Below are 26,101 nucleotides of genomic sequence, written 5' to 3'. Positions count from 1 at the left end.
GTGAAGCTAAGCTGATTGAGGTGAACGATCCTCAATATCCAAATCGAGTCAAAGAACATCAGGCTATTGCAGTTTCCTATGCCCACGCACAAAGAGACAGTTCTAACACCATGCGGTTGTTAGAAATAGTAGAAACATTAGATGAGGGGCCCGAGTGCATGGTCAAGGCACTGACTAAACTGATTGGCACGGCTAATGGAGCTATTTCTCGTTTGAGAAATACCCATTATCCAATGGTGTTGTCTGCAGAGGATCGTCTCGCGATTAAAAATCAAAAAATATGTTGGTTTTGTAAGGGGGAGTTTGCAGAGGGGGATAAGGGGACTAAAGGGAAAAGAGCGAGCAGGGGGAAAGTCAGAGATCATAATCACTTGTGGCAGGAAATATCCTCGGGGGTAGTAATTTTAGGGGGTTGCGCATCAATCGTGTAATTTAAATGTTAGCCAGCAATTTTTTATCCCTGTTTTTATTCACAACTCTAATTATGACTTAAAATTTATTTTACCGGCACTGGCACGTATGCATCGGGTGGGAGGGGGAGTAGATTTTCCATTGGTAAATAATTCATTTACCTACAACATTATCCCCAAATCGGCCGAGAAGCTGTTGCTTCTCTAACTGAAATGGCAGGCAGTTGATAATCAGCGAACGTGCTGTCATAAAATCAATTTTTTATATTCCTTTGGTTATTTTCCCAAGGCATTGAGTTAATTGATTCAAGTGCAAAAAAGCGACAATTTTGATAGCTTTCCCTTGCTTAAACAGCACTTTCCAGACAGTGAAATATGTGACCCGTTGACCTGCAAAGGTATATACGCAGACGATTATTACTTTCTGGCGCACGCTTAAGCGAGGTGAAACTACCTCCAATTGAAGCTTTTCACAATTCACTGAACAACAGTGAATGCACAGCCGAGGAGTATGAGTTTGCCAAGAAGGTGTGGTCCAAGGGGGATTGTAAAAATGGGTGGGATTATTGTAGACTGTACTTGGCCAGTGACGTTCTAACTCTGTTGGATATAGTCTGTAAGAACACAGACCAAATCTATTCAGAGTTCGGGTTAGATATAGGATATTATTTTTCCACACCCCATTTAGTAATGGATTTAATTTTAAAAATTAGCAGGGAGGAAATAGGCCTAATCACGGATGTAGACCAACACCTTTTTTTAGAGCGTTCACTGCGGAGTGGGTATGTTTTTCACGGGGATAGTGTCTTGTCAACTGATCCGAGCGGACACAGCAGCACCGGTGCAAAGTCAAATGCAGTGTTCTTTGACATGAACTCATTGTATCCCTCGGCAATATCCAACTACTCTTTGCCTTGTGGGAACTATCAATGGCTTGAGAATCCTTGTGAGTTATCCGACATTACCACCGTCGAGGACAATGGGCCACAAGGATGGTTCTTTGAAGTTGACGGTCACATTCCGCTGGCACTTCACGATTCAGTCAAAGATTTTGTCTTTCCCTGTATCAATCGGCCAGTGAGCAGGGACTCTCTGAGCCCCTACAATCGTTCATTGGTTGAGGATATGGGGATGCACTGGACTCCCTCTAAACAGAAACTGATTGCTGATTTGGACCCTAAGGAGAATATCCTTGTTCACCATGTGCTTTTGCACTGGATGGTGAGCAATGGCTTCAAGATCACCAAAATACACAGGGTCCTGCAGTTCAATCAGCGACCCTACTTGAAAACGTTTATCGACACCTTTGTCGATAAACGCTCTAGGGCAAATTCAAAGGTGGAGAATGAAATGTATAAGCTCATCCTAAATTCAGCGTTTGGCAAAATATGTGAAAGCATTCGTCATATATCTCGTTGCGACGTCGTGACTGACCCTCTACAGTGTGCACTAATTATTGCCGACCCCAATTTTAAATCGTTCACGAGCATAGAGACTGGCATGGTTCTTCTACACAGGCGAAAGCGAAATGTGGTACTGAACAAGAATATAGCAGGCGGCAGTTCAGTACTGGAAATTTCAAAAAAGCTCATGTTGTCGTTTTTTTACAATGTGTGCAAGGTGCAATGGCCACAGGAGGGGAGGTTCAAGTTTACTATGGTGATACAGATTCTCTGCTGTTAAAGGTAAATGGGACTGAAGATTTATTGGGTGATTTAGAAAAGGGGGAACACATAAGCTCGCGGATGGATTTCACCAACTGGAATCCATCACTCTACCCCGAGTTAGTGAAACGTCAAGCCCCCAACCAACTATTAATGTTAAAATCAGAGACGGGGAGTGATTTGATATCCAGGGGGGTGTTCCCGGGCCCCAAAGTCTATTGCGTGGAAACTCATAGTGGGGATGAAAAGAAGGCGTGCAAAGGGGTCCCTACACACTTTGTAAAGAGCAATTTCAACATGAGAGTGTACAGAGACTGAGTAGAAAGTAGCCTAGTGCCGAGAGCACAAGTGCTTGCAATTCGCTCTCTACAGTATAGAAATTATACTGTGAGAGTGGAAAAGAATGCAATGTCTTGTATATCCGACAAAGTCTATGTGTTCGAGAATGGTGCGAGTGTCCGACTTCATGGTCACTATCGTATTCCAGATTAGGTTGAATACGCATACTTTCGCAATCAACTTGGTTTGGATTAACCTAACCAACTAACCACCACCCAACCCGTTCATAGATTAAATCATCCCACTCTCACTACCTTAACCTAAACACTAACCCATCCACTAACCTGTAGCAGCTGCAGTGACGGCAACTATTCTTTTTCCACCACAGCTCCCGGGGGGGGGACCCTTCCCGCGGCCGCCCAGGTGGGGGGGGGTCCCGCCCGCGGCCGGCCGGCCTTCGGCCCTGCGGTCCCCTGTGTGGGGGGATCCCAACTTTAAAGTCACCGTAATCAAGTTCAACTGTGCTACTAGTTCCAGGAGTGTATTTTCAAGGGTGTTTTTTGTGGTGTTGTTGCATAGAAAAGTGTTTTTTTTTTGTAAATAAAATTTTTTAATTTTAAAATAAGTGCTTTAAAAGATTGACAGAAAATTGTTGTACAGAAAAGTGTTTAAAGAAAATAAGTGCTGCTGATGGACAAAAAGTGTTTTATATTGTACATAGAGTATTATCATTGCAGTTCATGTTGAACAAATAGAGTTTTCAGGCTGACCATGAAATTTTTTCAGGTTCTTGTTGAACAAGTGTTATTTTTATCATTGTACATGTTGAACAAATATTTGTTTCCTTGTAGTGCCGAAATAATTACTACCATGAAATATTGTTTTTGTTGTTCTTGAATAGATAGATTTATGGGGGAAATTACAACTTATTCATTGTCCACATATGATTTACAGTTAGTTGGAGTCTGATTGTTGTCCCCAACAACAAAATCTATCAGCTTAAAATATCATTCAGATTATTTCTGTTCGGTCCCTCAATGTCAGGTAAAACAACACTTTTAATTCGAATAATTCAAAATAGCAATAAAATATTTTTGAAAAAGCAAAAAAAAATCTAATATTGCTATAGTATTTGGCAGGAGTCCCATGATAAAATACAAGCTATTGACACATCCATACCAATACAATTTATAGAGGGACTTGATGTTTTCATTAGTATTGAACCGAACTCGTGGCTTATTATTGATGATTTGGCTGAATCCATTGAACAGTTCTCACAGGAAATGCTACAACTGTTCACCGTTCGCTCCCATCATGAACACATTTCCGTTACTCTGGTTCTACACAATCTGTTTCATCAGAGCAAATGTATGCGAACCCTTGCTTTGAATTGCACCGTTTATATTATCTATCGAGTCGTTCGTGATTCTAGATCACTAATAACTCTCAATCAACAGATTGACCACGGCCCACGAAAATTTCTACTTTCCCCGTAAACTCAGGCGATTAACAAATCCTACAGTTAAAGTTTGTTGGATCTTAATCAGATCATGCCCGAGAATCTACGTGTAATCAGCGAAATTTTCAGTACTAACATTACAATATATCTTCCGGTGAACAGTAGAAAAGACTATTAGTCGCCATTATGACACTGAAGAAACTACACGAATAACGGCATTTATTTTACGTTTTAAGTACTTCAACACTTCGGTTTAGGAAGAACATACTCAATCATGTTGTCGACAATGTTGTTATTAATATATTATCCGAACTATTTTTAAATTTAACTGATGTAAAGGTAAAAATGCAATATGGTGTTATAAATCCGGAAACCCACTCTGGTGCCACTTTCGGCGACTGGGATTGAAAAAAAAAGGGAAAAAATATAAAACGAAAACGACTCCTTCAGGCGGGTGGTAGCTTTTTCACACTTTTACTACCGATAATTGCAGGACTTGTAAACAGTTTTCTCTAGTGAGAATGGCAAAACCCTATAAATTGACACCATTTGAACTTGTCCTCTCGCCCATCGAACATTTTGAAGACAATCTAAGCAAATTCATTAACGATGTGAATATTGCCGATGACAAAAAGCTGATTTTACTTCAAGATGCATTGCGACGTGCGGACAAACATAAACCATATCGTGAGAGACCCACCGTCGCCGATCCCTCTAAACAAGAAGCATCTCAAGATTCTGCAGCAGCATCGAAAGGAGACGGACTTGAATTCGATTGTATTGAAAATTGGAAACCTTTTGCCACTGACCTATCGAGAACAGAGTAAAAGAGTGTTATCGTATCTCGTGTTGGAAACTGATGATCAAGTAAAGGTCGACAGCGCAGGGAAACGAATTTTAATTCAGGGAAAAAGTTGTAATCTTGTTGATTTAATTTTTGATATTGTAATGAATCGTTAAGGGCTTATATCATTTGACAATAGTCTTTACACATTTCTCTGTATACCAAACTTCCCCAAAAGTCTTATTGGCAATAATCAAATTCTTAAGAAAGTAAGAGAATATAGTCCACCAACAACAACACCATTTAAAAAGAAGAATATTCGATTTTAGAAGATGCAATAAACTCTCTTGATTTTAAGACATTTGTGTCTGCTACTGGAATGTACGGACAAATCGAGTCACACACCCTTGTGCGCAAGAGTAGTGGTCATTATACTGCGACTCTACGCTCAAATTATAAGACGTTTGGAAAGGTGCCTCGAAAAGTGACAGCTAATCAGGAAGTTTAAGTTCTCCCAAACTACTTTCCATAGCCTCTGGCACCATATTGAAAAATGCAATAGAGTATCTAGAAAATGAACCGAGTTACACACTACATCGGAATCACAGGCTTCGCAGTAAACAATATCGACAAACTAAAGCCTTTTTCCCTCTGCATATAATGCAAACGGATCTTTTAACTCTAGATACACTTCAATGGTTTTAAAATGCACCCTTCAAATATAGTGGAGAGGTAATAAGTATCTTTAGTCAATTTGCATATACCATTTCACTGCGTTCAAAGGGTGGTCTCGAATTTGCAAGGGCCCTTGAAAGGATTCTTGAACAGGATTCGCATAGAAAAATTCAATTGGATCGTGGCAGTGAATTTATTAATCCACATGTGCAAAAGGTTCTTTTGAAATATAATACAACACTTTATCATAGTCACAGTCCGATAAAGGCTGCATTGTCTGAACGATTAATAAGAACGTTTCGTCTATTAATTTCAAGATATTGCACATTGAAAAATACACCGGCTTTTATTCATGATTTAGATAAAATCATGTTTATTTATAATCAACGACCCCATCGATCTCTGTCCAACTCTACACCAACAGATGTTCACTACAATGAAAAAACATTTGATGCTTTTCTAAAGCAATGATCCAATGACAATGAGAAGAAAAAGAAGGAGAAATTTAATGTTGGTGATACTGTTTGAATTACTAGAACCAACAAATTTTTGAAAAGGGGAATTATTTATGGTGCACCAAACTTTTTAAAGTGTCCAAAATTCTGGACACTGAGCCCACGACATATCGACTTCTAAACACCAAAGATGATGAAATTCTCGGCGGTTTTTAGGAATATGAAATGCAAAGTTAGAAGCACTAGCGAAATGTATCAAATTGAAAAGATATTAAAGAGTCGTACTCGTAGGAGTAAGAAACAGTTGCTTGTTTGCTGGCTTGGATACAACTCAGATTTTGATTCTTGGGTCAGTGCTTAAGATATTGACAATGCACAATGATTTCTATATGACTTTCATTTCCAATTTTTCTGATCCTCTCTACAATGACTCGAATAGAACAAGTGATTTTTGGACAAAACTCTCCCCCACCATCAAATTTCGATGACGGAAAGTATGAAGTGTCTCTTGTCGACTGTATTCTCAAAAATACCTACAACATCCTGAGAAAGGATCGTAAATATGAAATAAAAATTAGACCCTATGATTGGCCTCCGCCACCAACAGGTGATCAAGAAAAAATTCAAAAAATTAATTAGATGAATTATCCTTACATTGAATTACCCTACGAGGAACTCACCTGTATGAACGATTTATGTCGTTCTATCAATGAAAGAATTTCCGCTCGTAAAAAGGGAGCTTTTCATTTCAACTATTCAAAGGAGGAGGGCAAGATCTACATTAGTTCGCCTATTGCCAGTGAAAAAGTTATTCTCAACGATAATCTAAAGGATGTTCTTGGTTTTAAGCTCAATATAATCAATGGTAAAAGTGCCGGAAACACTAATTTCATTTTCGCTTACTACCCGCCTGCCTTCTCCACAGACACTTGTACATTTCTCTACGCTTCATTTGTGGAACCATTTCGGGTTAGTAATTCAAATGTTCCCCTCCTACGAGTTCTTGAACGAAAAACCAATCGAGAACATATTCACCACTACAATATAAAGTCTCTACAGTATATTCCCGTAAACACTTCCTATTTGGAACTCTGTCAGTTAACATTAAGAACTGAAATGGGTGTTCCTATAGCAATTTCAAAAGGTTTGGCTGTGATTACATGCCATTTTCGACCCATCGTTCAAAAGCAAGATGTCTAATAAAAAAGTGGTATTCACTTGTCCTGATATTGACTGCTATGTTAATACTCTTGGCCCAAGACAACAGGGCAATGGAATGGACTATTACAAAGGACGCTCGTCAATGTCTGGCTACGGTCTTGGCAGTTGGTTTGCTAAGCTGTTTCGCTCTTCACTACCACTGGCTAGAAAATATCTTGTACCGGCTGCGACAGATTTTGCATCCTCTACACTATAAGATTGGGGCTCTGGCAAGGATTTAAAAAAAAGTGCTTCGGAAAATCTTCGGTCCAGTGCGCGAACCCTTGGCGAGAGATTAAAACAGAATGGTATAGGCTTAAAAAGGTCAAGAAACAATGCATCCCTCATCAGTCTCTACTCAGGTTGGAAACGAAAGACAACATCCCTCTTGTCAAAGAAAAGAAGGAAAAAGCCGACACGTAGTGTAACCAGAAGTCCCAGGAAGAAAATTGTTAGATCGAAACTAGATTTCTTCTCCTAAAATGTCCTACCTGCCACATAAGGATTCTCAACCTTCAATCATCGCCTCATTGAATCTATTCAATGCTGAAAAAGTTGATATGAGTGTCAAGAATGGATACTATGGACAGTATTATGCAATGCAAACCCTCCTTAACAAACTCCACAGTCAGTTGCTTTCTGAAGAATACTGCTTAATCAACTTGTCTTCGAGGGTTTTAGAGTAACAAATGAAATTTTGATAATCTGATAAAGTCATTCAGGTTCGAGGTAATGGGCTTTACTAAGAAAATTGCATACTCAACAATTTATTTCGTCAAATTAGTGTCTACATCAATGGCATGCTGGTGAGCACAAGCAGCAATCTCTCAAATTATACGAGCTATATGCAATTCATACTGATGACACCCAAGTCATACAAGGAATTGAGAGGCGCCTCCAATGGATATGAATATATTACTAATACTGATAGTACAGATGCACTTAAAAATGCTACAACTAGTGAATTACATCTAGTTGGAAAAATAAATCATGAAATATTTAATATACCCAAATGGCTGCCGCCCAATTTTAAAGTGGATATAAAACTAACGCTTGCACCCTCCAATTTCATGTTGAGAAAAGAACTTGCTGCCAATCCCGATGTAAGTCTATCCCTCACCTCAGCAATACTTCATGTGCGCAAACAACAGGTTATGAGTTCTGTTGCTTTGGCCGTGGAAAAACTGAGAGCCAATGGCAACAATATTAAACTACTTGTTCCTCATACAATCACCAATCAACGTCATATTCCTATGGGGTCACGCACCTTCACCGATTAATCCTTTATCAATGGTGAACTTCCGTCAAAAGTTGCGTTGGTATTTGTAAATAGCACCAGTGCAATAGGATCATGAACTGAATGCCCACATAAATTTGAGATGTTTGGACTTTCATCTGTTGTGTGCAAAGTAAACGGCATTCCACTCTACAATCTATCTTTTGATAAATCCTATAGAACATTGTACGAGTTGACCATGCAAACCCTAGATCACGACTCACAACTATTTGAAAATGGTATAACCGAAGAAATGTTTGCTAAAACATATGGTATCATTGTATTGGATTTATCTGGCACGCAGGATATGAGTATAGTATGTATGGGTAGTGTGCGTTTAGAGTGTATATTTGCCGACGCATTGGCTGAGTATTGCACTAATGTCACTAAATCAATATGAAACCTATTGAGAAATCACTCCCGAAGGCAGTGTTCTACTAGACTTGGCGCCATGAACACCAGTCAAATAGTCAATGTATTTAATATGGACCCCTACATGTCCCAGTACAAATCTTATTGTCTGCCCTCGGACTTTCTTGGAAAAAATTCAAAGTGTCAACAATACCTTGATTATTGTTAATAGCAGTCCATCGACTGTGCTGACGGGTCATTTGCTGTTCATCTGTCAAAAAATGAAGACGCTTGCATTGTCTGATCCTCTTGGTCTACCCTATATATTCTACACACCCCACATCAGCAACTATATCGAGAGAACTGGAAAAACTCAAATTCAAAATCGGAAGAGGGTGCAGGATCAAACGACTAAAAGCTATGGCTTCCATGCACTACTATATTTTGTGTTCCGATGTCGCGGCTATACTTACAAGCAGTTTCTCCACATTTATGTTGACAATCCCCGTCTGAATGACTTTCTAGTGGAAAATATCCTCTCAGACCTATATGGTATTGATTTCAGTGCCCTAAGAGTAAAGTGCTTAAAAAATGTTTGTGAATTTGTTTATTAATAAAATGCATATATATGTACAACAATGTCTCTAAATCTTCACTTTAGATTTCTTCATCTTCGATGTATAGGCCACTGTCGCGAACCGCTAATGATGGTAAATCATCTGTATTCACTGTATATTGATCTTGATTGACTACAAATTCAGGGTCAGTTTTTCTACAGTACAATGTTACTTCACTCTTGTCATATCTCTTTGTATAGTCAATGATACTATTTGCATTCATATTATGAAATTCACGAGTTTCAATCTGTCTATTTGAGGCAATATCACATACAATATTTTCAAATGGTGAATCACATTCCGTCACAACCAAATAAAAATCACTTGGTTTATAGTCTTAGTTGGTATTTTCATAAAAGATAATACTTATAAACCAATTTTTATTTTTATACATACATATTAATATTAGACAATATTAATATTCAATAATAATTTAAATCCACTACGGTAACAATCAAGTAGAAATAAAATAAAATCATGATTGGGATTCTTTACAATCAAAGCGGGGTAAGTATTCTCCCACCGATCACATCTATCATTGTGACAATTGGAGCACAGGTGCCCTCTAGAATGTGAGTCACACACCTCCTCAAGACATGAACTACATCCTTTAATTTGTACTGCATAGCCTCTATGTAATTTACAAGGATTACATAATTTACAATTTTTACTATAGTCATCAATAATTGTACAATTCTCACATTGAGTCCAACTGCCAAGAGTGTACAAGCACAATGGACATATATAGAACATTTTTCGGTTTCCGATGTCAACTCTCTCACAGCTAAAACGAAACTGATCATCCTCGCTCCATAAATTCAAGGTGTAGGAATGGGGGAGAGGAGTAGCTCTGTAACGTTACCTCTTTAGAATGATGGGGGAGCCATCTACATTGAATCCATTGGCAATGTTTTCAAAAGTATATCCACTATATGATTCTGCTTTGTTCCAATTAATATATCAATAAATTGAGTATAAGCATTTGAATCACATTTTAAAAGTTTCATACAATAGTCCAATGGGGGAGAATCACTCCTCATTATATTGTCAAGTGTTCCCTGACAAGAGAATATCCTGCGTTTAAGAGATAACTTGAGAAAATCATCATCCAAAATCAAATGTTTTTCTATAAACACTAGATTTGATCTAATTCTCTCTTTCTCAAATTTAATCATTTTTCAAACCTTTCACTTCGAATGCTGACTCTAGACTAACCCTTATTCGTTAGCCCTAACCAGAAAGAAAAGAAAAAGTTTTCGATTTCAAAGCAATATTATTGAATAATTACAACAACAACAATAATACAGAGCATGTACAATTAGCGATACCGTTTATTGTCTTCGATATATTTCACCAATGCGCATAAAGTACATTGAAGTCTATTCACATGTGCTATATCAACTTTTGCAGCGAAACATAATTGATCCTCCATTTTAAATTTGCTCAAGGATATCACATATCTTGCATATACTGCATCCCATTCCAGACAAAGCCGCGATCCTTTCGTAATTTCCACCGCAATGTTTGGTGCTCTTGTACTATTATCATCAACTCCACTATCAACTTCTAATAGAGTAAACATTCCACTCATTATTACAAATATATATCCAAAAGAGTAAAGTCAAAACTGTTCTTCTCACTCCTTGAATTCTATTCACAGGCTAATAAAACTATAACAAAAATCCTTTGTTTATATTCATTCCGCCGCTACTATGTAAACAAAGTCTTCTGATTGGCTGAGAAGGAACACACGTGATCTAACTGTTTCCGGGAAACTCATAACATTCGCTGAGAGCGTGCCAAAAACAACAACAACAACAAATAAATCGACCTTGACATTCGCTGAGAGCGTGCCAAAAACAACAACAACAACATCGACCTTGACATTCGCTGAGAGCGTGCACTTACAACAACAACAACATCGACCTTGGAAATTTAGGTCATTGACCCCATTAACCACGTGTTCTCCCCAGGGAGGCTATGCCCATATATGGACTCCCGCTCGGAGTTATAGGGTCATCTCTACTAATAAGTTCTGTTCATTTTAAGTTTTAATATTGCTCCTTACTTTCAGTTGAAAAAACTTTTTTAATTTCTGATTGTTTTTAAATAATCCCAGAAAATTTGGCCCCCTTCCTACGGAGAAATACCCTCTCCACGAATATATACTCTAGACAATTCAACCCCGGTAAAACTATACCAAGAACAATAACCCCTAACAACTCCACGTGTAAAATGAGACGGAAAAAGAAAGCAAGAAATATAAACAGAATTTCGTATTGGAATTCTGGCAAATTTCCCAGTGTATAATTTCCTCTGACAAGTTCACCCCCTAGAAAATTCCCTCCCCATGGAAAGTTCCAGCGTGAAAAGGGCGGGGGAGGGGAATTATTCGCCCTCCAATCTTCCTGCTCACTTAAAAAGGGCCTTAGAAATTTTAATTTCCGTTCGAAAGAGCCCTCTGACGTTATTCTAGGACCACTGGGTCGACACGGTTACCCCTGGGAAAGAAATAAAATAACAAGTAAACACGCACCCGTGATCTTTCTTCTGGCAAAAAATACAAAGTTCCACATTTTTTTGCAGACAGAAGTTTGAAACCTCTACAATAGGGGTCTCTTATACGCTGAATCTGATGGTGTGATTTTCATAAAGACTCTAGGATCGACTACCTAGAAGTCGAGCCTTCTAAGTTAGTTGAAAATAAATTCCAACTACCTAGAAGAAGGTAAAGAGTGACTATTTGAATAGATTGGGGTGGAGGAGGAGCATATGCAGCTTCTTTTGGCTTCAGGTGCCTTTGTGCTGCAGTGAGTAGTTGTTAGCAGTAGTAGCATATTTAAAGAAACGAAAAGGACCGATAAATCCGTCTGCTATTTTTGAAAAAGAAAACATAAATGCAAAAAATATCAGACATATTATGTTGAAAGTAAATAATGTTCCATATATAATAGATCAGGAAATCCTTGAATTTATATAATATAAAAAATGATGTAAAAAAATGTATATAAAACACCTTCTTCTCTTAATTTCCTCTGTAATGATCACATTTACCCTTATGAAGTTTTCTTATGCAGAGGTTTAATTAAAGTTTTTTCTATATTTTTCAGGGTCTAATATTTTAATACGTAAATTTGGTGGAAATAATTCATATAGGTGTAACAAAAAATTTATACAACATCAGAATCCATTCTGGTGTTACACCAAAAGTACTTCAAAAGCATTGGCTTTATTTAGTGATTATTTAAAAAAAAAATCCCAAGGGAAGTAAAGAGCGAAGTTCAAACTTAAAACGAACAAAAATCATTACTTCCCAGGCTATCTAACATATATCAATAAAACTAGTTAAAATAAATCAACTGGTGATATATCCCTATGTTCTTAGGATAACAGAAAACTAGCGCTTTACTGAAAACACAAAACAATATAGGAGTCTTGTTACGGTAAATGTAAAAGATTTAAGAAAACTTTTAACAGTACTAAAGTAAAGCATTATTAGATTGTTGCTTTATTTTTTTTTTTAGTTTAATTTGGCATCACTTCTGCACAATGAATTCAGTTCAATGATTGACTGTTGTTTTGGATCTGAAAAGGAAATTTAATTTTTTTTTTGTAGACAAGTTCGAAGTGAATGAATTTTATTAGTATTAAGACTAAAGATTTGCTTTACAATTTCCATTAAATAAAAAAGCAAGTTTTTTTTTTAACTGAGAGTGAGGAGCGACATTTGAACTTAAAACGAACAAAAATTATTCCCCATGTCCCCTTTTCAACACCCCGCTCTTTACGCCAGACTCTTTACGCAAGTTTGACTCCTTATCATAACTCTACTTTATAAAACAATAAAAAACTTTAGCGTAACGTGCGGGGCGTTAAAAAGGGGATAGCCCCTTTCATATACGGAATAATTTCTGTTCGTTTTAAGTTTTAACGTCGCTCCTTACTTTCAGTAAAAAAGAACTTGTTTTTTATTTAGTTTCTGAAAGTTTTTTAATTAATGTAGGTTTTCAATTTGGTTCACCATGCATGAATAATTAAAACGAAATTTACATGCTAATTATACTTTTTGTTAACTAATAATAACCTTATAATAACCTAAGTTATATTTTTGTTCCAGTTGCTTAAGAATGACTCCTGAATCAAAATAGGCTGTTTAATTAGAATAATAACCTTTTTTAAAAGTTAGAAAAGGAACTTTAGCGTAAGAGCGAGCTATTGAGGAGAGGCAACCCATCTCATATACGTAACATTTTCTGTTTGTTTTAAGTTTTTATGTTGTTTCTTACTTCCAGTTGAAAAAAACTTGTGCTTATTTAATTGCTGATGATTTTTTAAATAATGTCGAAAATTCTAACTCCCCCTCCATGGAAAATTCCCTTCTCCCACGAGAAATTTCTCCATTGAAAGATTCTACCACGTAACTTAAATTAGCGACATTTGCGGAACTAATTTTGTAAGACATAGTAACAAAACGGTCAAAGAGGTCGAAACTATTTTAATAGAAATGAAAGTCACTAATGATAGAGAAATTCTCAAATGACTGAAATGAATGGAAGAAAAGATCTTTAAGAGATATAAGTAAAAATTTATGTTCGTTTTAATTTTTAATGTTATTCCTTACTTTCAGGTGGAAAAAAACATTTTTTTTTATTATTCAATAACAACCACAAGCCGAAGACTTTCAGTATCTTTGGTTTAATGTAAAATAAAAATCATAGTTATGAAGCTGCTTAAGGTAAAATTAAATGCTAAGATAGGTTGGAAAATAACACAAATAAATTATTACTTATATCGGCCATTATTTAACAACATTCGAGCTTTAGCGTATAGAGCGAGGTAGTGACGAGGGGGTGATTTTCCTCCTATATGTGATATAAGAGGGTTTACCCCTTCGTCAACACCTCGCTCTTTACGCTAAATTTCGAATTTTGTTCCAATTCTCTAAGAATAACCACTGAATCACAAAGACCGTTTAATTAGAATAAATAGCTCTTTTGAATTTGCTAAAAATACTTTAGCGTAAAAAACGAGATATTAACGAGGAGACGAACCCCCCTCATATACGTAATAATTTCTGTTCTTTTTAAGTTGTAATACTACTCCAGTAGTATCCCCACAGACACTTCTACGACACACATCGGGAAATTAACGCAGGGAAATTAACATATCATTCTTGGTTATGTTGGTTATGTTATGTTGGTTATGTTTGTTGATGTTTGTTGGTTTTGTTTGTTATTGTTTGATGGTTATGTTGTTTGATGTTTGTTGGTTATGTTGGTTGCTGGTTATGTTTAATTGTTATGTTATTTGATGGTTATGTTTGTTGGTTATGTTGTTTGTTGGTTATGTTTGCAGGATATATTTGAAAATAAATGATGTTACTAGCCAATGCCACCCCATGTTTCTAGGCAAAATTCCCAGGTGTTTTTCCTCCTACACATGTCGAAACATGTCTTCCCAGGTGGTAGAAGCCATATTGGTTTGCCACTACTTAACCATTACTTAAACGGTACATCACGTTGCACGCCCCTTTATATTTAATCCCTATCCCCTCTGATGTCACACCAACCACCCCTATGCTTTAAAGGGTTAGATACGTGGAGGTACAAGCCCCTCAAGCCATTACCCATACAAGACTCAGTGACACCCCCCCTGGACTCCCATGATGTCACATGACTTAGCCCGTTTCAAACTAACCTTCCTCAACACCTCTCTCTCTTTGCACTAAAAGTCTTCTGGTACTTTTAAAAAGCTTCTTACTGTTCTAATTAAGCGACTCTTGTATTTCAGGAGTCCTTCTTAAAAAAATTTGACAAAGCTCAAACTTTAGCGTAAAGAACGAGGTGTCGAGGAGGAGGTAATCCCCTTTATACACGTAATAAATTCTGTTAGTTTTAAGTTCTAATTTTACTCCTTACTTTCAGTTGATTTTTTTTTTATTTCTGATCATTTTTAAAATAATGCCAGGAAATATGGCCCCACCTCCACGGAGATATTCCCCTCCCCATGGATATATCCTCTAGAGAATTCAATCCCGGTGAAAACATACCTCATAAAATTACCCTTTACAAATCCACGCGTAGAATTGACACGTAAAAGAGAAAGCAAGACATGTAAATGGAATTCTGTACAGGAATTCTAGTAAATTCCTCCAATGTATAATTTCCCCTGATCAGTTCACCTCCTAGAAATTTGCCTCCCCATGGAAAAACACCGAACAGAAAATTTGCCCCTCCCCACCCTAAAATATATACAAACTTCCTAAGCTACGCCCCAGCTGTAAGTATGACTTCTTCGAACTGTATTTATAAATACATACAACTATTTGTAACTGTTACTGCGGCTACTACTACTATTACTATTACTCCTCCTCCTTTTCCTCTTACTACTACTACTACTACTACTACTACTACTACTACTACTACTACTACTACTACTACTACGACTACTACTACTACTACTACTACTACTACTACTACTACTACTACTACTACTACTTCTACTACTACTACTACTACTGCTACTACTACTGCTAGTACTGCTACTATTACAGCTACTAATACTAATACAAATACTACTACTACTACTACCACTGATACTACTAGCACTACTACTACTAAAACTACTACCAAAACTTCTTCTACTACTACTACCACTACTGCTACTACTACTTACTACAACTGCTACTGATGCGCCTCTTACTACTGCTACCAATACTAATACTAATTCTACCACTACTACTATTACTAATACTGCTAGTACTAGAACTACTACTACTACTACTTCTACCACTACTACAATTACTACTTCTGCTAGTACTAGAACTACTACTACTACTGCTTCTACCACTACTACAATTACTACTACTGCTAGTACTAGTAAAACTAACACTATTACTGCTACTACTGCTACTACTACTACTACTACTACTATTACTACTGCTACCACTACTACTACTACTACTCCTACTACTACTACTGCTACTACTACTGCTGCTACTGCTACTTTTATTACTACTACTAATACTACCACTGCTACTACTACTACTACTAATACTGCTACAACTACTGCTACTAATACTAATACAAACACTAATACTACTACTACTATAACCACTGATACTACTAGCACTACTACTACTAAAACTACTACCATACTTCTTCTTCTGCTACTACCACTACTACTACTACTACTATTACTACTACTATTACTACGGATGCTACTCCTACCAATGCTACTACAACCACTACTACTTCTACCACTACTACTATTATTACTACTGCTAGTACTGGTAGTACTGCTACTATTACTGCTACTGCTACTGCTACTTCTACTACAACTACTACTACTCTTACTACTACAACTTCTACTACTACTGCTACCACTACTACTACTAGTACTACTACTACAACTATTACCACTACTACCACTGCTACTACTACTGCTACTGATATAAAACTACTAATGCTACTGTTACTACTAATACTACTACTACTGCTGCCACTAATACTGCTATCACTTCAACTACTACCTCTACTAATACCTAAACTATTGCTACTACTATTACTACTTCTACTGCTATTACTACTACTAATACTAGTACTACTGCTACTACTTCTGCTATTGCGGCTACCATTACAGCTAGGCTACTAATACTAATAGAAAAACTACTACTATTACTACTTCTATTGCTATTACTACTACTAATACTACTACTACTGCTACTACTTCTACTAGTGCAGCTAATATTACAGATACTAATATTAATAGAAAAACTACTACTATACTACTATTGCAACCACTGATACTACTAGCACTACTACTACTAAAACTACTACCACTACTTCTTCTTCTACTACTGCCACTACCACTACTATTACTACTACTACTACGATTACTACTGCTAGTACTCTTACCAATGTTACTACAACTACTTCTACTTCTACCACTACTACTATTACTACTGCTGCTAGTACTAGTACTACTACTACTATTACTGCTACTGCTGCTACTTCTACTACTAAACTACTACTACTACTACTACTACTACTACTACTACTACTACTACTACTACTACTACTACTACTGTTACTCCTCCTACTACTACTATTACTACTAATACTACTACTGCCACGACTACTACTACTACTACTACCACAACTACTACTACTACTACTATTACTACTACAGCTACTACTACTACAACTATTACTACTACTACCACTGCTACTACTACTGCCACTAATATAAATCTACTAATGCTACTGTTACTACTAATACTACTACTGCTGCCATTACTACTGCTATCACTCATACTACTACCACTACTAATACCTAAACTACTACCACTACTACTACTACCACTTCTACTGCTACTTCTACTATTATCGAACAAAAAAAAAAAGATTTGAAGTGCCTCCAGGTGGTCAGAATGACAAGAATACAGTATATCAGGAATTAAACAGAGTATTAATTTTAAATTTTCAGTGAAAGCAAAAAAACACTTATCAAACATTTTTTCTTTCATGGTTTTAACAAATCCAAAATTATTAGGGCTTTTGGGACTGCATATAAGTATATCTTAAACCGTAAATCCCCACTCATTAGTCCTGATGAGTAATCTTCGGTACGAAGATGTTTTTTTCTATTTTTCTAATGTTATTAGAAAAAAAATTTGCTCAAAACGAAGATTATTTTCAATAAAGAAAAAACTACGTCCTAGGGACACAGGGCTTTAGTCGTTCTCCTGTTTTTGGTAGTTTCTGCTCGTTTTGAGTTTGACTTGGTTATTGGTTGCAATGTCTATTAATTGGGTTTTCATTAATTAGTTGAAATGGACTTACGGATAATGTTTGCTGGAATAGTTACTTAATATTCTGCCTATTTTTGCTTAATGTAGCTCTTTACATTTCTTTGAAAAACTTGATCTGTTGAAAAGCCTTTTTTTGAATTAGCCAAACAGGAAAAAATCAATTCATATTCTTTGTATGGGCTATATTGCGCATTTCTTCAAGGAGGGATTTCTAAAACCCCTCCCCACTGAAAGAATATTACCACAAATACATTCTTAGACTACACTGGCTATACATGACAAATGAAACTCAGAGAGGAGAGAAACCAAACAAAATGTAAAATAAAATCAAAAAGGGTGAAAAAACGAGTATTTTGTCAGCCAGTGGCGAATCATGAGGAAGACAAAATATAAGCAAATATTTCGACAAGGACCTCCGCCAAGTGTCCTCAGGTCTAAACAAAAAAGAAGAAAAAAAAAAAAAACGAAAATCTAACTTTTCGAAGTTTACTTTTCAAAGACAGAACAGACACTGAATAAAAACCAGGCAGGAATTAATGAAACTGAATTTACCAAGATGATTGGGCAAGGATCTTTTGTCTTGCAATAGTTTTAGCTGGTCTACAATTTCGGTTTTCATTAGATATGCAAATATGATCTTTTAAGTTATAACGGGTGAAAGTATTGATCGAGTCTTTCAAGATTAAACTGTCGTAAATTGGGCTTAATGAAATATCTCCAGTATCTCTATTTATTGCTAAATTTTGGTTCATATATTTTTTTATTTCAATTACCTCTTTAAAAGTTTGTGGTATGCCGTTTACAGTTGATATTAAGGTTGCCTCGTCAAACAGAACTAGATGGGTCGGAAAAGAGATAGTAACACAAAGGAATAGACAATGAATGGTTTTATCATATTCAACTAGAAATATGTAAAATACTGAAACAATATGAGGTTTCATAAAACTAAAATAAAATAAAAAATAGCCAAAATTAAGATTGGAAACAGGTAAATTTGGAAGGATAAAGGAAATATCTTGGACAATAGAATAACTTTACGGAGGGTGCAAGTAAAATGTGAAGGGGCATTGGGGTCAATGCATACTTTGAGCCCCTCCTTCAGCTACCGAAATATTCATTTTTTGTAATTTTTTCCTATTTGTTCTATTTATTTGGTGATTTTCCTGTTTGGATGGTTCTTGGCAAGCCTAGGTGGTTCAAATTAATCCTTATGTATTTGCGTGATAGAATTTTTAGCCCTTGAATCTGAAATTTAGAGTGATTTTTATCTTCTTTTAATTTACAGCAATCAAATTTTTAAGCTTAAATACTAGTCTGGGGGCTGATAAAAGTTTTCGCAAAGTATGACAAATTCATTATTTTCGTGACAATTGGAAATCCCTTTATATTGAAACATGCAAATGATACCTCTGCAGTTGAGACAGTGCTAATCGACTTATTTATTGTTAAGATAGGTCAGCCTACTTTTCTTTCCAAAAGAAAGGAATAGACAGTTAAATGACATTTTCTCTTAAGACCGTCACTTATGTGTAAGCCCTCTTTTTCTTCAGCCCTGTCACCTCCCCCTGCTTATACCTCATTCCCCCAACTAAGACCAAAAGGTTCCCCTGTTATATGCCCCAATTAGAATTAAGATTAATATTATCTAAAGTTTATAGACGAACTTTTGCTCTAGGTATTGCAGGCGATTGTACAAGAGAAGAAAGACGAGTTTGTTCTGAAAAGGGAAAAATCTGCCAACCTGCTTATGGAAAAAATGGCGTTTTATCAAATGAGTGCGCTTGCCAATTTCCTTTGATAGAAAAACTGGAAACCTGCAAATACGGTAAAGTTATGTCTGATAGCACATATTCGTCATTGATAGTTAACATTTCACTTTCAATGAATTTGTTCAAACTTAATGTTACAATAGACATTTGTAAAATAAAATTATAAGTTAAAACAGATCTTACTAAATTGACTATTCTTTTTCTCATAAATTAACAATATTTTTTATCTTTAAAGATTCTTGTAAAATGAACAAGTACAAGAATCAGCCTTACCATTTTGAAAGTTTGATTTTGACGAAAGTCTAAAAGTGAATAGTGATCACTGTTTACCGAAATTCGAACCCGGATCCACTGTTTTTAGCGAAAAATTGATCACAACTACTTATTTTTAGATAAGGCAAAGCCTGACCAAGGTAAACAAGAATTTTTTAGCCATGAATTCAAATTCTTTTAGATTTCTCGAAAATAAAACAATATATATATATATATATATATATATATATATATATATATATATATATATATATATATATATATATATATATATATATATATATATATATATATATATATATATATATATATATATATATATATATATATATATATATATATATATATATATATATATATATATATATATATATATATATATATATATATTTTTTTTTATATATATATATATATATATATATATATATATATATATATATATATATATATATATATATATATATATATATATATATATATTCATATATAATCTTTGATATTTATCTATTTTCAGAACCAGCGGCAGTTCATTACGGAGTAAAAATCAAACTTAGAAGCATGGTCGAAGACCTCGAAGGCAAAATGAAAAACCACATATTTCTTGCCAGATTACAAGATACAGTATGCATATAGTTTTATTGCTCAAAACAAGATTCCAAAAATTATTAGGAATTTATCCAAGAATTTCTTAGGATTTAATTTACTTTTTGTAATTCCTTTGTGGCTGCAAGCTCATTTTTCCACAAGAAAACAAGTAATCCTGTTTGACCACTTTTTCTGAAAGGAAAACAGTACAATAAAAAAAGTGATACCATTGTTTTAACACTTTTTCTGAACATAATTGTCACTACCGGGATAATTGAATGTACGGTGAGATTGGCAAGCATAATATTTAGAGCTGCATTTGCCCTCATGAAGGGAGGGTGAAAGTTGCTATCGTATAAATCATTGGATTTGGAAAAATTGTCAAATGGGGAATACAATTGCAACACTCTCTTCTTCTTTTAGTGTTTCCTTTTTAAACGTAGGCCTACTCGTTATGGAGAATTATAAAATTACCGGCTTACTATGTTTATTTAATTCTTAAGACTCGGTTAGAAGCTGTATCAAAGTCAATATAATTACCAGGACAACTAACATCTACAAATCTAACGTGAATTACGGGCATAATTTGGTAGTAGCAATCTCAACAGTAACCAATCAAGCGCTGACCTATATATTCCAGGTAGTTGCTTAATTAAGAACCTGATTTTCAGTTTAAAAACTGCCTAGTGCTGAGTTTGAGTAAATTTTAGAATAAGTTTTTGTTAATTTTTCAGGAAAAAATGATTTATTGAAAATATCTGAAAAACTTTTCTTAAACAAGGTTTATTTTCAGAAGGATTTAAGGGGTAGGAAGCGTGACCCTTTTTTCCCCAAGGTCGTCCGATAGCGATTTTGTTCAGCATAGCTGAACAATATAGTAACTATGCTTTTGATGATAACATTACCACCCTATGCCCACAGGGAAAGGGCTGAAATTTACAAAATTTGACCATTGCTTACGTGTAGTATTGAAGTATCATGACATTTGAGGGGGGGGGGGCATTCAGTTGGGAGTATTTCCCATGGTGAGAGTTCTCCGTGGTGAGAAAAAATGTCCCTGGACGAGCTTTCAAGTGGAAATTTGAAACCAGGGAGTTTGGCAGAATTCCCCTTCGAGATTCTTTATATTTGTTTTAGTTTAAGTTCACCGACCTATTTCTACAGGTGGGGAAAATTTCAACGGGACTGATATTGTATCGCAGATTTTTCCGTGGGGGGGGGGGGAATTCTCCATGGCAGAAATTATCCATACGGAAATTCTGCGGGAAGAATTTTTCATAAAAATATCTCCATGGAAAGTTTTCACGGAGGGGAGATTTTTTGCATCATTTAAAAAACGCCCTGATATTGAATTCTTTTTCAAATGAAATTATGCTAAGGAGAATTTTTCCACAAGAAGCTTTCTGGGGAGATTTTTGGATAGCAGGGAATTGTCCAGGTGAATTTTCTGGGAGGGGGACGAGTATTTCATGTGAGAGAAACTTCATAGGAATTCTCCGTGGAGGGAAAGGATTTTCTAAGGACGGGAGCCGGATATCCTAGCATTATATGAAAAATGATCAGAAATTAAGTTAATAAAATTGAGGTTTTTCAACTGAAAGTAAGGACAAACATTAAAACTTAAATCGAACCAAATTTATCCTGTATATGAGGGGGGGGGGTTCCCCTCCCCCCACCCTCGCTCTTTTCGGTAAACAGATCTTTTTGTCCTAGTTCCATAAGAAAATATCCTGTAAAACAAGGGGCGTTTAATTAGAATAAAAAGCTATTTTAAAAGTCATAAGAAACTTTAACGTGATGAGCAAGGTATTGAGAAGGGTGAATCCTTCTTATATACGGAATAATTTTTGTTTTGTTTCAAGTTTTAGTGTTACTCCTGACTTTAAGTTAAAAAACCCATTTTGCTGGGATATCCGAGACCCATTTTGCTGGATATATTTCTGAATTTGAAAAGATTTCAAATTCAGAAATAAAATCTCTTAGCAGTCCAGAATGAAGCGTAAATTTCACTAGCCAAGAACAAATGGCGTCAAAACCGCAACCACAAGAAAAGTATGGAATGACAAAAACTGACTTTTTGCAATAATTTGATTTAAAACATTTACTGGAAAACGTAAAAACTTGGGTGGGGTATATTCTTTGGCATTTTAGATGGACATTCGCAAGACACAAAGCGGATTACGGATTAACTCACTTATTCATGCACAAAATACCAACACAGGACCCACCAATTAAAAAGTCACCGTATAAAACACCTTATCATTTAAAACCATGGCGGGGTGAATCCTTCTTATATACGGAATAATTTTTGTTTTGTTTTAAGTTTTAGTGTTGCTCCTGACTTTCAGTTAAAAAACCCATATTTTTTATTTAATAGGCTAGACAAATTTGCTTCTTGTAGTGTTTTACCGCATAACAACTTTTACAACTTTAATAAGTTAAATAATATTAACATTTTTATTATTAAATATATGCATATATATATATATATATATATATTGAACTGACAATACACATTCATTTGCATTTTTTCAGTAAAGTGCAAATTATGTTCTGGCCTTGGCAAGGCATAGGGGCTTTGAGCCCTACTCGTGTTAATTTCTGCTCGTTTTGAGTTTGACTCGGTTCTTTATTGCAATTAAATAAAAAAAACAAGTTTTTTAAACTGAAAGTAAGGAGCGACATTAAAACTTAAAACGAACAGAAATTATTCCGTATATGGAAGGGGCTTTCCCCTCCTCAACGCCTCGCTCTTTACGCTAAAGTTTTTTATTGTTTAAAAAAATAAAGTTTCGAGACAAAGTCAAACTTTAGCGTAAAGAGCGAGGCGTTGAGGAGGGGAAAGCCCCTTCCATATACGGAATAATTTCTGTTCGTTTTAAGTTTTAATGTCTATCCTTACTTTCTGTTTAAAAAACTTGTTTTTTTTATTTAATTTGTGTACGTTTTTTAATTAATGCAGGTTTTGGTTTTGGCTCACCGTGCATGAATAATTAAAACGAAATTTGTATATTAATTTTACTTTTATTTGGTTAAATGGCTTTCTCGAAACTTGTTGAATTTTATTTACGAACGCTTTTATTAGTAATAAATATACGTAACTTACGAATTAACTTACGTAACGAACTTCTATATTCATATATTTTTAATACGTATATTAGGGGGTTTGCCCCCTAGTCAATACCTTTCTCTTTAAGCTAAAGTTCAAATTTTGTTCCAATTCTTTAAAAATGACCCCTTAATCACAAAGGCCGTTAATTAGAATAGATAGCTCTTTTGAAAGCACTAAAAAAAACTATAGCGTAAAGAGCGAGGTATTGACTTGAGGGAGAACCCCCTCATATACGTAATAATTTCTGTTCATTTTAAGTTCTAATGTTGGTTCTTACTTTCAGTTGAAAAACTTGTTTTTTTAAATTTAATTTCTGATCGTATTTTAAATAATGCTTGGAAATCCGGTGCCCCCTTCATAGAAATGTCCCTTACCCCAAAGAAATATCCTCCACGGAAAGATTTTCCCGAGTAACCCCCTCTTTCCGCCCCCCCTACCTGAAAAAAATTCTTCCTGAAAATGTCTGTATACTTCCCAATAACCAATACAATATGTAAGCAATGGGCAAAGTTCATAACTTGCAGCCATTCCCCTGGGAACTGTGGAGGATTAAGTCATCGTAAAAGACATATTTATTAAATTTTCGACTATGCTGAACAAAATGGCTATTTCAAAATTTTGATCGGGTGACTTTGGGAAAAAAATCAGCGTGGGAGGGGGTCTAGTTGCCCTCCATTTTTTTTGGTCGCTCAAAAAGGGCACTAGTACTTTGAATTTCCGTTCCAATGAGCCCTCCTACAATATTCTAGGACCACTGGGTCAATACGATCACCCCTGGGGAAAAAAAAACAAAAAAAAAAACAAATAAACACGCACCCGTGATCTTTCTTCTGGCAAAAAATGCAAAATTCCACATTTTTGTAGATAGGAGCTTGAAACCTCTAAGGTAGGGTTCTCTGATACACTGAATATGATGGTGTGATTTTCATTAAGTTTCTATAAATTTTAGAGGGTCTTTCCCCCTTTTCTCGAAAATCAGCCAAATTTTCTCAGGCGCGTAACTTTTGATGGTAAGATTAAACTTGATGAAACTTATATATTTGACATCAGAATTAAAATCTGATTCTTTTGATGTATCTATTGGTATCAAAATTCCGTTTTTTAGAGTTTCGGTTACCATTGAGCCGGGTCGCTCCTTACTTACAGTTCGCTACCACGAACTGTTTGATTTCTGTTCATTTTGAGTTTCGTTTATTTATCGATGCTGCTTTGTAGTAGTTTCACGCTTGGTAGATTATTTTATTTTATTTTTGCTCATTTATGGTTTAATGACGTTCTTTACTTTTCTGAAAAAAAAATCATTTTGCCGAAAAAGTTAGCAAAAAAAAAAAAAAAAAAGAACAGATTAATTTCTGTTCGTTTTATATTGACATAGTCTTTTCAGGGAAAAAGAAAATAATTCTTTAAATCTCTTCATTTTTTAAGACTTTATCATTTGGCCTGCTATTTGTAAGAAGGAGAAAAATTTTCAGCAATTTTTTGCAAACTTGATTAAATTTTAAACTTGAGTTTTAACAAATTTTTGAATTTTAAAAAATTTTAAAATTGAGAGTTTAAAATTTTATAATGTGGAAGATGGTTAGAATAATTTTAGAAAAACAATTTGTGAAGTTGCTGAAGGTGTCTTAGGGAAGAAAGCTAGAACTGTAGCTAAGAGTATTAGTGAAAAAGCTTTATGTTTAATAGAAAGGAGAAAGGACTTGTACAAGAATTATCTGAGTGATGGATCACATGAAAATAAGAGGAATATTAAGAAAGTGCAGAAAGCATTAAAATATGAACTAAGGAGGTGTGAAGTGGAGACCAAGGATAAAATTATCGAAGATCTGTAAGATGCAGCTAGACGGCATAATAGTAAAATACTGTACTGGCATGTTAACAAATTGAGAGGGAGTAGTCAATCCAGACTTGGCCCAGTTAAAGATATGAATGGGGCTGCAATTAGCGATAAGGAAAAAATTAAAGAGAGATGGGCTGAACATTTTGAGAATTTGCTTAATTGAGATAGAGTTGCAGGAAAAGATATAGAGATAAATGAAAAAGTTTGTAATACCACGGATGTGAAGGATGATTTGTTTTGTGGGGAAGAATTAGCGACAGTACTAAATTGATTAAAAATAATATGGCTCCAGGTTCTGAAAGTGTGGTAAATATGTCTGCTCAGTGGTTAGAAATAAGTTACTGAAGATTATGAATATGATTTTTGAAAAATGGGAAGTACCTAACGATTTTAGGAAAACCTTAATTAAGCCAGTTTATAAGAAAGGTGATAAAAGTGAGGGTTGTAATTATCGAGGCATTAATCTGTCTCTGTAGGTAGCAAATTACTTAGCAATATGATACTTTTTAGACTGAGAGATGTCGTAGACAAAGTTTTAAG

The 26,101-nt window shown here is 35.4% G+C and overlaps 1 protein-coding gene across 1 annotated transcript in view; it reads left to right on the top strand.

The window, feature by feature from the left end:
- The window catches only part of LOC148953450 (uncharacterized), a 165,073-nt gene that overhangs the window by 6,073 nt on the left and 132,899 nt on the right, over positions 1-26,101 (top strand). Inside the window, exons 2-3 of the mRNA XM_089087964.1 lie at positions 19,658-19,807; positions 20,539-20,645. Of these exons, the coding sequence (XP_088944090.1) occupies positions 19,658-19,807; positions 20,539-20,645 (257 nt within the window). The remainder of the gene's footprint in view (positions 1-19,657; positions 19,808-20,538; positions 20,646-26,101) is intronic.

This window comes from Artemia sp. Qi Xiang Cuo, chromosome 4 (assembly GCF_049724085.1).
Source record: "Artemia sp. Qi Xiang Cuo chromosome 4, ASM4972408v1, whole genome shotgun sequence".
Taxonomy (NCBI): Eukaryota; Metazoa; Arthropoda; class Branchiopoda; order Anostraca; family Artemiidae; genus Artemia; species Artemia sp. Qi Xiang Cuo.
Note: the sequence above shows the minus strand (reverse complement) of the source record. Positions and strands in the feature narration are given on the sequence as shown.